The sequence below is a fragment of the Staurois parvus genome, unplaced genomic scaffold (assembly GCF_062004578.1).
Source record: "Staurois parvus isolate SC_StPar_1 unplaced genomic scaffold, SC_StPar_1.0 ptg000371l, whole genome shotgun sequence".
NCBI lineage: Eukaryota > Metazoa > Chordata > Amphibia > Anura > Ranidae > Staurois > Staurois parvus.
Window position 1 is genome coordinate 6427910 of NW_028318167.1, and position 14316 is coordinate 6442225.

Here is a 14316-nt window from a genome sequence, read left to right on the forward strand (position 1 = left end):
AATTCCCTATAAACTGCCCCTAAACGAAGCAAAACAAATTACACTGCAGTATATCCTCTATAAATAGAAAGGGAGCGTCTACTTAAATAAACTGTTGCAGTAATAAAGCGTAAACAGCTAGAGGTGGTGCAGAACCATTTCAAACCACATTCTTATTGATGAACCATTCAGGCAGGCAAAGCTCCAATACTTCTGGGTAGTGTTGGGGTCTGCCATTACCAATCCACCCACACACACATTCTTCTTGGTCTAGTACAGCGGTTCTCAACCTGGGGGTCGCGACCCCTTTGGGGGTCGAACGACCATTTCCCAGGGGTCGCCTAAGACCATCGGAAAACACATATTTCCGACGGTCTTAGGAACCGAGACACCGCTCCTCTCTCCGGCGATGTGTGGGCGGGATGATACGCTGCTCCTGTCACCTGGCCACACCTCCGGGATCGCTCAGCAGCTCCGCCTCCTCGCCGCTGATTGGCCACCGGAACTGTAGCTCAGGAGAGGCACACAGGCGGCCAATCACCGGCGAGGAGGTGGAGCTTGGAGAGGAGGAGCCGAGCGGCAGCACGCGTACATCAAAGAAGATCGAGGGAGCTGCCGGAGCGAGTGAAGAGGAGAGCGGCCAGAGAAGGAAGACAGCTGACAGGTAAGTGAGAGAGCGAGCCCAGGCTGTCACTAATACCAACGATGGGGCACTATTCCTCCCCCCACTGACACCAACGATGGGGCACTATTCCTCCCCCCACTGACACCAACGATGGGGCACTATTCCTCCCCCCACTGACACCAACGATGGGACACTATTTCCCCCCCCACTGACACCAACGATGGGACACTATTTCCCCCCCCCCGACCCCAATGATGGGGCACTATTCTCCCCTCCACCACACTGACATCAATGATGGGGCACTATTCCTCCCACTGACACCAATGATGGGGCACTATTCCTCCTCCCACTGACACCAACGATGGGACACTATTTCCCCCCCCCCTGACCCCAATGATGGGGCACTATTCTCCCCTCCACCACACTGACATCAATGATGGGGCACTATTCCTCCCACTGACACCAATGATGGGGCACTATTCCTCCCACTGACACCAATGATGGGGCACTATTCCTCCCACTGACACCAGTGATGGGGCACTACTCCCCCCACTGACACCAGTGATGGGGCACTACTCCCCCCACTGACACCAGTGATGGAGCACTATTCCTCCCACTGACACCAATGATGGGGCACTACTCCCCCCACTGACACCAATGATGGGGCACTACTCCCCCCACTGACACCAATGATGGGGCACTACTCCTCCCACCAACACCAATGATGGGGCACTACTCCTCCCACTGACACCAGTGATGGGGCACTACTCCCCCCACTGACACCAGTGATGGGGCACTACTCCCCCCACTGACACCAATGATGGGGCACTACTCCCCCCACTGACACCAATGATGGGGCACTATTCCTCCCACTGACAGCAATGATGGGGCACTATTCCTCCCACTGACACCAATGATGGGGCACTATTCCTCCCACTGACACCAATGATGGGGCACTATTCCTCCCACTGACACCAATGATGGGGCACTATTCCTCCCACTGATACCAACGATGGGGCACTATTCCTCCCACTGATACCAACGATGGGGCACTATTCCTCCCACTGACACCAACAATGGGGCACTATTCCTCCCACTGACACCAACGATGGGGCACTATTCCTCCCACTGATACCAACGATGGGGCACTATTCCTCCCACTGACACCAATGATGGGGCACTATTCCTCCCACTGACACCAGTGATGGGGCACTATTCCTCCCACTGACACCAGTGATGGGGCACTATTCCTCCCACTGATACCAACGATGGGGCACTATTCATCCCACTGACATCAGTGATGGGGCACTACTCCTTCCACTGACACCAATGATGTGGCACTACTCCTCCCACTGCAAAATTACAGTTATGAAGTAGCAACGAAAATAATTTTATGGTTGGGGGTCACCACAACATGAGGAACTGTATTAAGGGGTCGCGGCATTAGAAAGGTTGAGAACCACTGGTCTAGTACTATGATGCGCAGTCACACCATTTAAAAAAAATGTGTAAGACTGAAGCAGGGACAGACAAGTTTCATCACTATCAAGAAGTGCCAAGGATAAGTGTGTCAGAACAGCTAGGGATTCAGCCATCACAGAAGGATTTGCACTCCTATGTGTCTGTATGTAGCTTTGGAAACAGTGGCAATCAACTTTAATACAGAAAGCCTCAAGTGCAGCCCCTGATAAAACTAAGTGGACCACAAAAAAAAAAAAATCACTGAATGTAATGCTACAGAAAGTGGTCAGACATGCAACTGGAGATGGTCAAAAACTGCTAAAAGGAGTTTAAATCGGTAGTAAACTCCACTTGCTCACTTGTACCTACAGGTAAGCTTATAATAAAGCTTACCTGTAGGTACAAGGAATATCTCCTAAGCATGCACGGGAGTGATGTCATCGCAGCCATTCACATGGGCAGAGCCCGCAAACCTGGATGGAAGGCCGGGTGAAGATGGAGTGACAGTGTGCCACTGGTGGGCTTCATTTTGAAGTCTTTCATAATGTGCTACTATACGTTGCATACGAGAACATTATGAAATTAACTTGAGGGTATTTTTTTTTCTATGGGGGGGGGGGGGCGACACTTTACTACCACTTTAAGACTGGGGACATACTTCAGGTAACAGACTGGAGATACATTACATAAAATTTCTAAGTGATCACCATAACTACAAGGTAACAGGGAAACTGAATGTCTGCAGGAGCTCCAAGGTGTGCAGACAAAGTGCGGCATGCTGCAACCCAGGCCACAGGTTGGTCACCATGGTATTAAGAGGAAGCAAAGTTAATCTTACTCAAGACTGTCTACATCAAGTGCCACAAGTCTCGCTGTCTTGGCCGTGCCCATGCAGTACAGCCCTAAAAACCTTAATTAGGCCGTCACCTTTACTCTATGGTCTCACGACAGAGTCCCAAAGAAGTCTATGTGGCTGTAATGCACAGGCGTGGCCAGGACATTAAGGTTTTTCTCCAAAATTAGTTGTTTTTTGTAATAACCTTTAAACCTTTGTTAGTCTAAAGCTGCAATTAGCAGTCCACTAATGTAACAAAACATTAAACATCCAATTGAATGTGCCAACATGGAATGCATACACATACTTGTGAGCAACAAAAGCCCATTAACATAATTTATTCTGATTTACTAATCTATCAAATGAACAGCAATCCAATAAAATGGAGCGATGAAAAACTCAAAAGGACAAGGATACAGGATTATGAAACACTGGAAGCAGTCTGAGGTTTCACTGGACTTTAAAGAAAGAAAGCTTTTTTCCTATTTGATATTGTAGGTAAATTTCAGGTTAACAGCTATATAAAGGGTTAAAAATTGGACATTCAGTGCTCAGCATTAATGAGTACACCCCTTTTGAAAAGTAAGATTTTAATCAATATCTCAATGAACACAAGAACAATTTCCAAAATTTTGACAACACGGAGTTTTACAGAACATTTGTTTAGTTCATTACAAGAAAGTAAGGTTAATAATATAACTTAGATTACAAAATCTTCAGTTTTACTCAAATTAGTTGATGCAAAAATGAATACACCCCACAACAAAAACTACTACATCTAGTATCTTGTTTGGCCTCTATGATTTGTAAGGACAGCACCAAATCTTCTATGCATGGAATGAACAAGTTGGCGACATATTGCAACTTCTATTTTTTTCCATTCTTCAAGAACAACCTCTTTTAGAGCCTGGATACTGGATGGAGAGTGATGCTCAACTTGTCTCTTCAGAATTCACCATAGGTGTTTGCTTGGGTTCAGATCAGGAGACATACTTGGCCACTGAATCACTTTCACCCTGTTCTTCTTCAGAAATGCAACAGTGGCCTAGATGTGTGTTTTGGATCATTGTCATGTTGGAAAAATGCATGATGACTAAGGGCATGGAGTGATGAAAATATTTTCTCTTTCAATATAGAGCAGTACATCTGTGAATTCATGATACCATCAATGAAATGCAGCTTCCCAACACCAGCACAACTCATGCATCCCCACAGAAGGACACTGCCACCACGTTTCACTGTAGGCACCATGCATTTTTCTTTGTACTCCTCACCTTTGCGACACTATACAGTTTTGAAGCCATCAGTTCCAAAAACATTTATCTTAGTCTCATCACTCCAGAGTACAGAATCGCAGTGATCTTATTTTTCAGCATGGGCTCTGTCAAACTCAAGGCAGGCTTTTTTGTGCATGGGCTTTAGGAGAGGCTTCTTTCGTGGACGACACCCATGCATGCCATTCCTCTGCAGTGTACACCCCATTGTGTCACGGGAAACAATCACCCAAGTTTGGCTTTCTACTTCTTTAGCTGACAGCAGTGAACTTGCATGGCACGTTTCTTCAACCCTTCTCATCAGAAGATACTCCTGTCTGTGGATGGTCTGGATGTCTCCGTGAGATGCTTACAGTTCCAACAAAAAATTTTGCATCACTTTTGCTACAGTATTCTGACTGATAAGTAAAGCTTTGCTGATCTTTTTGAAGCCTTCACCTTTCTTGTGTAAAGATATGATTTTCTTTCTCAGGCCTTGTGAAATTTCTCTTCCATGTGGTGCCATTGATGACAGCATAAAATGGGAAGGGGTTTTCTTTGTTAAGTAATGCCCTTTTATAATCAACTGTCTGCTGGACACCTGTTTAATGAATAATTAGACTCACCTGTAGTTGAATTCTTGTTAACTAGGTTTTTGTTATCTAAAATTTATCTTTGCTCCTAAGACTTTCATTGGGGTGTATTCATTTTTGCAACATGGTCTTGAATGAATTTGTTAGGAAAAATACTTTTTTGTGTGTGCAAATTAGCAAATCTTGTTTGCAATCAATGGCCCGCATTTGCGGAAGTATTTTGTAGTATAGGGTCTCATAGAAAATGTGGATTCTGAAAGGAAAATAAAGGTTTTCTGACAAATATGTTAGATTTATGCTGAGCACTGTAATTAGCCAATACCACATGCAACACAGCATACAAAACTCAGTAAGTAAATAATTATTCACAATGAGCACTGGCACCATTCACTGTACCTTCTGAAAGTCACAATGGCACAGGTAAAACAGCATTGTCATTGTGACCAGGTTACATTGAAAATATAGTCATTTTATGCCATTGGACAATAAATGATTTACACACACACACACCTACTTTCTACAAGTACTGTCCCTCCCTCTTACAGTCTGAATTCTTCAGTACAGGCAATTATAGAAGATGTTATGAAAAAAGATTCAATCACCTAAGGCAGAAACCCCTTACACTCACTTACCTTATATAAAGTTGCTAAGTAGTGGTTTGTTTTTATTAAAAAAGACTGATTTACACCAGGATGATCCAGATCATGTGTTGCAGCTGCAATTAAACCCAGCAGGACATCCCATGGAGTGAGAGACTTGGCAAGCTGAAAGAGACAGTAAGACAGGCATTAGAGAAAAAATGGCAAGACTACCAAAACCGTTTATGGAATTAAAGAACTCTAAAGCACTGTATTTTCATCTGTACCCCAAGAAAGGAGATTATTACCTTGGGTTCCTTTAAATAACAGTACATGGCCTGAGTCACATCAGCAGCATGCACTGCGTTGTGGTATGGGTTCTGACTGTGGTAGTCTTCTTGAACCATAACTGTAAAACAAAAACAGGTCTTGGTAAAAACGTTAGCACATACCATTATTACTGGAATAATGCTCTCTGTGTGTCCAAACCTGACTATAATTACATGTGCTGATGCCCCTTGCACAGACACGGCAGAAACTCAAGCAGAACAGTGCCTGCATTTTGGACTTACTGTGCAACACAGAGTGATTAAAGCACTGATGAGCACAGTGCATGCATCTTAGCCAAAAGTTTGGGGAAGTGGGTTCAAGATGTGTACAGTGCTGGTTGATGTAAAGAAGCATTCTGAACAGAAGGTTTAATGCTACTTTAAGGCACAGTGCAGTAACAATGGTAATCATCAGTAGAAACAACATGAGACCATGAATCTATGCAGGTTGAGGGCGATGGTGAAGACTGTATGAATAACCATTTTTACATCCTACAGCAGTACCTCCAGCAATCTCTTCTTCTAACTGTTGCTTTATGGCAGCTATCCTCACTTTGCCAACTTATCAAACATAGATATAGGCAAAGTGGGGAAGAAATGATTGCATGATCACTAACTTCAAAGCACCTAATTTTTATACAGTTTGCAGGGAAAAAAACTTCAGATACAGTCCCTCCTCTCTATATTAAAACAAATGGTTTTTTTTTGTGTTGCATGTTAAAAAAACTACACACAAAAAATAAAATTACCTATTCCACCCATCACTAAACATGTTCTCCATCCATTTGTACACAAAACCGATATTCTACATTCCTGAAAAATCAATTTCTTAGAGCACATCACAGGACACAAGAGAGTTAATTCTTAGACTAATTCCCAGCATTCCCTCAATTTTGTCAGCAAGCAATACAGAGTGAAACCAGAGGGGAGGGATCTGCATCCTGTCCTGTGATGTCGTAAAGGGATTTTACAGGCAACTCAAAACTCCAGTTTTGTTAAAAAAAAAAAAAATCACAGGACACAGGAGAGTTAATTCTTAAGCTCAGTTTGCACAGGTGGCAGCAGCACATGCTGATATGTCACTACTTCACTGCCTGCAACCAAGTGCACTTGAATGGGTCGCATTCGGTGGCTGTACTGCCAGGTATTTGACTGTAGCACGGGCCTTACAGAGCCACCTGTAGGACTTTCCAGGCTGGCACCTGCTAAGGCTTAAATGAATACAAGCTAAAGCTTGGGCACTATGAACAGGTTGGAATAGTAACAGTGAAACATTTCTGGTTCTATAACATGGGCTATAACCCTCTGGATGCAATTGGTCCAGTACAACAAACAAGGCTGCACTTTTGTCAGGTGCAACATGTACATCTGATGACAAAGTGTGAAGCAGGCAAGACACAAAACTCCAACATGTAGTCTGTGGACACAAAGTTATAAACCCCTACATCAAAGACATTTTGATGGTCGCCAAGTCTCCCTCCCTACACAGTGGGGATGCCCCTTCATTGGGAAATAGGTTTGTTGCCTATCTTAGGAGGCTTGGGGCACCAGGACTTTTTCTGAAAGAAAATGTTCTGTTTCACCCCTAAGTTCAGGGGGCGTGGCCTGGACGAAGATGGAGTAGGACGTACGGGTACTGAGCTCCGCTTTAGACAATATCCTTACCTGCTATCCTGAGTGTCATATAGTTGCTATCCTGCATTTTCGAATCTACCTGGACCCTTGTTGGACTTTTACACTATGTCACCTCCTCGGAAGGCAGCAGTTGGCACTCTTTCCCTGGACAAATTTCGGAGACAGGAATGGGGCCCTCCAGAGGACGACGGTGCCTCTCCTGCCTCAGAAGCTCCTACTGTGGACATGGCGAGAGTACTGGAAGCAATATCCTCCTGTCAGGCGTCATTGATGAAAATAGAGGAGGTGAAGTTAGATATATCTCTTATACACCAAGACCTGCACAAACTCCGTGACAGAGTCACTGAGACCGAGGCTCAAATAAGCCAGGCAGAAGACACTCTCCACCCTCTGCGACACACCACTGAGGCCATGCAGTGCCAATTGCAACAGCACGCCTAGAAACAGGATGATCTGGAGAACCGGTCCCGCCTATGTAACCTCCGCTTTATTGGCCTTCCGGAGGGCAGGAACCCGGCCACGTTTTTGGAAAATTTGCTCAGCAACATTTTTGGTAGAAAGTCCTTCTCCACCACACTGGTAGTGGAAAGGGCGTATCAGATGCTGGCCCGCCAACCTCCGGAGGGGGCACCCCTTCGTATTTTAATGGCGAAACTCCTTAACTTTAGAGATCGAGATGCTGTGTTAAGATTATCTAGAGAGAGAGAGGCAACATTCCCTACCAGAATGTGAAGATATCGGTGTTCCCTGACTTCTTGGCTGAGATTCAGCGGCAGCGATCTCACCTCCTGGATGTTAAACAGCGCCTCCACGCTAAACACCTAAAAAATGCCATGCTCTTTCCTGGCCGCCTTTGGGTGGTGGGCGAAGACCGAGTACACTTCTTTGAGGACCCGGAGTCAGCCTCATCCTGGCTTGACTAACATGAGGAGCATTGCAGTCGCCCTGGTTGGTCCCCCGTGTACGATTCTGAGTTCGTATGTCTCCTGTTACACCAAAGGAGTCGGAAGGGGACTCTACCTTTGTCATTTGACCCTTTTTCTCAGGAACTTTTACAGCACAGCGTGCCTTTGAGGCCCCTGGTCTCTTTTTCTTGTTCCCTATTATGGTTATTTTTCATCCCACATCATGGTCCAGGTACCTAACTTCCTATCCTGCTCATCGCACTTTGAAACCATGTTACCTTCTCCCCCCACTCATGTGCTCCTCATCCCCACCCTCTGCCAACCGGGCTCGAATTATTCTGCATCACTGAGCGGCTGATCTCATGGCTAACCAGCATTACTATGACCAGCCACTTCCTGACACTAGCACCTAGTGTTCTGCTACCTACAGTGAGGAACAGATGTATTTGAACACCCTGCGATTTTGCAAGTTCTCCCACTTAGAAATCATCGAGGGGTCTGAAATTCACATTGTAGGTGCATTCCCACTCTGAAAGACAGAATTTAAAAAACAATTCAGGAAATCACATTGTATGATTTTTAAAGAATTTATTTGTCTTGCACTGCTGAACATAAGTATTTGAACACCCGAGAAAAGCAGTGTTAATATTTGGCACAGAAGCCTTTGTTTGCAATTACAGAGGTCAAACGTTTCCTGTAGTTCTTGACCATGTTTGCACACACTGCAACAGGGATTTTGGCCCACTCCTCCACACAGATCTCCTCTAGATCTGTCAGGTTTCGGGGCTGTGGCTGAGGAACACAGAGTTTCAGCTCCCTCCAAAGATGTTCTATTGGATTTAGGTCTGGAGACTGGCTAGATCACTCCAGAACGTCGATATGCTTCTTACGGAGCCACTCCTTGGTTATCCTGGCTGTGTGCTTTGGGTCGTTGTCATGTTGGAAGACCCAGCCACGACCCATCTTCAATACTCTGACTTAGGGAAGGAGGTTGTTGCTCAAAATCTCACAATAAATGGCCCCATTCATCCTCTCCTTAATACAGTGCAGTCGTCCTGTCCCTTTCACAGAAAAGCACCCCTAAAGCATGATGTTACCACCCCCATGCTTCACAGTAGGGATGGTGTTCTTGGGATGCAACTCATCCTTCTTTTTCCTCCAAACACGACGAGTGAAGTTTAGACCAAAAAGTTCTACTTTGGTCTCATCTGACTTTCTCCCATGCCTCCTCTGGATCATCCAGATGGTCATTGGCAAACTTCAGATGGACCTGGACATGTGATGACTTGAGCAGGGGAACCTTCCGTGCAATGCATGATTTGAAACCATGACGGCGTAGTGTGCTACCGACAGTGACCTTTGAAACTGTGGTCCCAGCTCTCTTCATGTCATTGACCAGCTCCTCCCTTGTAGTTCTGGGCTGATTCCTCACCTTTCTTATCATCAGTGATACCCCACGAGTTGAGATTTTGCATGGAGCCCCAGTCCGAGGGAGACTGACAGTCGTCTTTAGTCTCTTCCATTTTCTAACAATTGCTCCAACAGTTGATCTATTTTCACCAAGCTGCTTGGAAATTGCCCCGTAGCCCTTTCCAGCCTTGTGGAGGTCCACAATTTTGTCTCTGGTGTCTTTTGACAGCTCTCTGGTCTTGCCCATGGTAGTAGTTGGCGTCTGACTGTGGGGTGGACAGGTGTCTTTAAAGAGCTCAGACAGGTGCTAATAAGTTAGATTAATGAGTGGAGTAGAGGTGGACTTTTTAAAGGCACAGTAACAGGTATTTGAGAGCCAGAATTCTTGCTGTTTCTTAGGTGTTCAAATACTTATGTTCAGCAGTGCAAGACAAATACATTCTTTAAATATCATACAATGTGATTTCCTGAATTTTTTTTTTTAATTCTGTCTCTCAGAGTGGGAATGCACCTACAATGTGAATTTCAGACCCATCCATGATTTCTAAGTGGGAGAACTTGCAAAATCGCAGGGTTTTCAAATACTTCTGTTCCTCACTATATACATCTCTCCAGCAAGAGTTTGTCCCCTTAGGACTGTGTTTTATGATAGCCTGTTATGGGATTTATTCCCCCACCAGGTTTGGGTGAGGTGGGGGTAGGGGAAATGGTAGAGTTTGTATTTCAGTTTGTTATAGTTTGCAGTTATCAGATCAATTGGTACATTGCGATATGTCTTGTAGTTGCTCTATGTATGTTTCTCCAAGTCTGGGCCAAATCTTGTAGTATCTCTGCCATGGGTGTCTCGCTGTCGGTTACCTGCGGATATGTTACACAGCACCATATGGCATCAGTGAAATTTCCAACATGGAATGTGCCCGGGATCCACGTCAAACTAAAGCATTCAACACTGTTTAAATGCCTTATCGGGCTGACACTGTGGTGCTGACTGAGATTCATGTCACAGGCCATCTCCAATTGGCCTTGAAGCGCCCGTGGATAGGCTGGGCGTACCAAGCCATGCACACCCAATATTCTCGAAGAGTGTCGGTGTTAGTGACTAAAACTGTGCACTTAGAATTGCTCTCTCTCAGTACTAACCCCCATGGCATACAGTGAAGGAAATAAGTATTTGATCCCCTGCTGGTTTTGAATGTTTGCCCACTCACAAAGAAATGATCAGTCTAAAAATCGAATGGTAGGTGTATTGTAACACTGAGAGACAGAATAACAACAAAAAATCCAAAAGAAATGCATGTCTAACAAATTATGCACTGATTTGCATGTTCATGAGGGAAACAAGTATATGATCTCCTAGCATTCAGCAGGATTTCTGGCTACCAGGTTTCTTTCATACAGGTAACAAGCTGAGATTAGAAGCAGTCTCTTAAAGGGTGTGCTGCTAATCTTATTTTGTTACCTGTATAAAAGACACCTGTCCACAGGAGCAATCAATCAAACAATCAGATTCCAAACTCTCCACCATGACAAAGACCAAAGAGCTGTCCAAAGATGTCAGGGACAACATTGTAGACCTACACCAGGCTGGACTTGGCTACCAAACTATCGCCAAGCAGCTTGGTGAGAAGGTGACAACACTTGGTGCAATCATTCGCAAATGGAAGAAACACAAAACAAACTGTCAGTCTTCCTAGGTCTGGTGCACCATGCAAGATCTCACCAGGTGGAGTGTCAATGATCATGAGAACAGTGAGGAATCATCCCAGAACTACACGAGAAGATCTTGTCAATGATCTTCAGGCAGCTGGGACCACAGTCACCAAGAAAACAATTGGTAACACACTACGCCGACAAGGATTGAGATCCTGCAGTGCCCGCAAGGTCCCTCTGCTCAAGAAAGCACATGTCCAGGCCTGTCTGAAGTTCTCCTCTGCATCATTCAGATGTTCAGTGGCAGACTGGTTGAAAGTGTTGTGGTCAGATGAGACCAAAATCAAGCTCTTTGGCATCAACTCAACTCGCTGTGTTTGGAGGAGGAGGAATGCTGCCTATGACCCCAAGAACACCATCTCAACTGTCAAACATGGTGGTGGAAACATTCTACTTTGGGGGTGTTTTTCTGCTAAGGGGACAGGGCAACTGCACCACATCAAAGTTACAATGGATGGGGCAATGTACCATCAAATCTTGGGTGAGAACCTTCTTCCCTCAGCCAGGGCATTGAAAATGGGTCGTGGATGGGTGTTCCAACATGACAATGACCCAAAACACAAGGCCAAGGCAACAATGGAGTGGCTCAAGAAGAAGCATATTAAGGTCCTGGAGTGGCCTAGCCAGTATTCAGACTGCTTCTCTACTTGGCTGAGACAGGCCCTTCTCTTAGTGCTGCTCTCTGGGCTATTGAGGAGTTTGGAACACACTCCAGGCTTCGTATTAATTGGAGTAAATCGCAGATCCTTCAATTAGATGCCTGTCCCCCGTCATACATTTCGGATTCCATGCCGATAGGCAGAGTTTCTGTAATCCAATATTTGGGGGTTTCCGTCACCAGGGAACCTTGAGACTACCCCATGCTTAATGTTGAGCCACTATTTGCCACCTTAAAAGCACGGATCCAATCATGGACGAGGTTCCCACTGGGGGTTATGCCATAGCAATGGCAGCAGCAGAAGTACCCACCCTGTTGCTATGGCAACCTGTCAATCACATTACATTATTAGGCTTCCCAAAGACTCCTGGGATAGATGATGCCGATATCCCAAGAGTCAATGGGAATCGCCCAATGACGTCATCGCCTAGGCGGCCGGGACAGGAAGTGCCACCTGAAGAATTAGAATAAAGGTATTTAGAAACAAACAAAAAAATAATTTCCATTTCGCACTGTACATTGGAGGGGTACTGGAAATATTAGAAGTTTAAAAAAATACTGAAACTCCATTTTAAGATGATTCTTCTGCCTAAGTTCCTATATATGTTTTGGCACTCCCCGACATTACTACCCCAGAAAGTTTTGAAAACACTCGAGGGAATCCTAAATTAGTTTGTCTGGGGATCGGGCAGACACAAGCTCTCCTGGCTCATCCTTAAGAACCCTACTACGATGGGGGGGGGGGGGGGGGGGGGGGTTGGGGACGGCTCTCCTGGATTTTCACCCGTGTTACCTGGAAGCACAGCTGTCTCACTTTTACCACCTGGCTAGATCGGAGGCTATTCGGTATCAGGCTTTGGTATGTGGGCAACCTGGACGTACCTTATTTTTCCCCTTACAGGTGGTGTTGCGGGATGGCGGACATACAAGCACCCAGGCGCCTCGCAGCACGTTAATGCACCATCATAGATGCATATGGGAATTGGCCCTTAGACTTGTGGATGCCTCTGTGCTTCATTCACATGTTCCACTGTGGCTCAACCCTAGGCTGCCTGAACTCCTCACTATCCCCAATCCCGAGATGTGGTGATTGAGGGACATCATGTACTTTCACCAGGTGTTCACGTCTACCGGGCCCAAGCAGTTCCAAACCTTAAAGGAAGAGGTCAACCTCCCTAATCACATGCGATTTAGATATTTACAGCTCCGTTACACCTTGAGGGCCCAGTGTTCTGAACAGGTCCCTTCGTTTCAACCCTTAACTTTGATGGATGTGGTGCTTGGGTCTGAAACTACCAAATTGATCTCGGCTCTGTACACTGCCCTACACGCTCCAACTATAACCAGTGTGGTGGGGATGGCTAGAGCTCGTTGGGAGCTGGATGTGGAACCCCTGGAGTCGTAAATCTGGGATGAGGTGTTAGAGGATGTTAAACTGATGTCCCCGAGACTCTCTGACAGGCTCATTCAGCTCTATATCCTACATTGTGCCTACCTCACTCCACTCCAGGTCTCTAGATACCGCCCCGAGCAGAGTCCCCTCTGCTCAGGTTGCCTTGGAGTTTAGAACAGAACAAAAAGTAACTCTTCTTGGTTCCAGATGTAGACAGCTTCTGCCGCTTCTTTAGAGGTAAGAGTGTGCTTTCCTCCTATGATCTTCTGGATAAACTTATCAAGAGCAGTGTCAACGAGGTGCTACCTTCTGAAAGACGTTTTCAACTGTTTTTTTGTAGGGAAGCTCAGTTGACCAGCATTAACTGTAAGCCACATTGCTTGCATGATGTGGACTGACATAAGCCAGAGAGAATCTCCCAAGCCATCCAGGCAGAGGTGCAAACGCTTAAGGGAGGAGCTTCAAGTGTTGTCTGGCCAATCTGAAAGGCTCCAGGTTCTTTCACCATGCACTTGCCCTTTCCAGTAAGCTTGTCAAACTTCCATAAATGTAATGGAGTTTTGCTTGGCTGCACTAACAAAGGAAAAAATGCCTTAAAAGCAATTCAAATATTTTTTTGCCCACAGGGTCCTTCAACACCAACACATCATCCACTTGTACAATAAATGGACAATTTAAGTAAGACAAGCAGGGTCCACAGCAGGGACTGGCTACTTTTTGCAGAAACCAGGCATTGTTGCAGAAACCTCTTAGAGGGCCTCAAATACCTTGTCCAGATGAACCCGATGCTTGTACAGGCCCCCTTCAGAATGAGTATGCAACAGAAAGGATTTGGTTGGTTTTGTCGCTTTCCAAGACCCCAGCCCTGATACCTTAGGGTCCTGAAGGGTTCAGGAACAACAGTTTTAAAAGTTCTTACAGACCACCACTGAAAAAGCACCACTGTGGACCA

At 45.5% G+C, this 14316-nt stretch overlaps 1 protein-coding gene across 4 annotated transcripts in view; it reads right to left on the reverse strand.

Annotated features, from left to right (window-relative positions):
• PDE7A (phosphodiesterase 7A) overlaps positions 1-14316 on the reverse strand; it is a 182348-nt gene that overhangs the window by 12053 nt on the left and 155979 nt on the right. For all 4 annotated transcript variants that reach the window (XM_089685335.1, XM_089685336.1, XM_089685337.1 and 1 more), the window contains 2 exons: positions 5633-5733; positions 5379-5510 (listed from right to left, as the gene is read on the reverse strand). In XM_089685335.1, coding sequence (XP_089541461.1) covers positions 5379-5510; positions 5633-5733 — 233 coding nt within the window. The remainder of the gene's footprint in view (positions 1-5378; positions 5511-5632; positions 5734-14316) is intronic.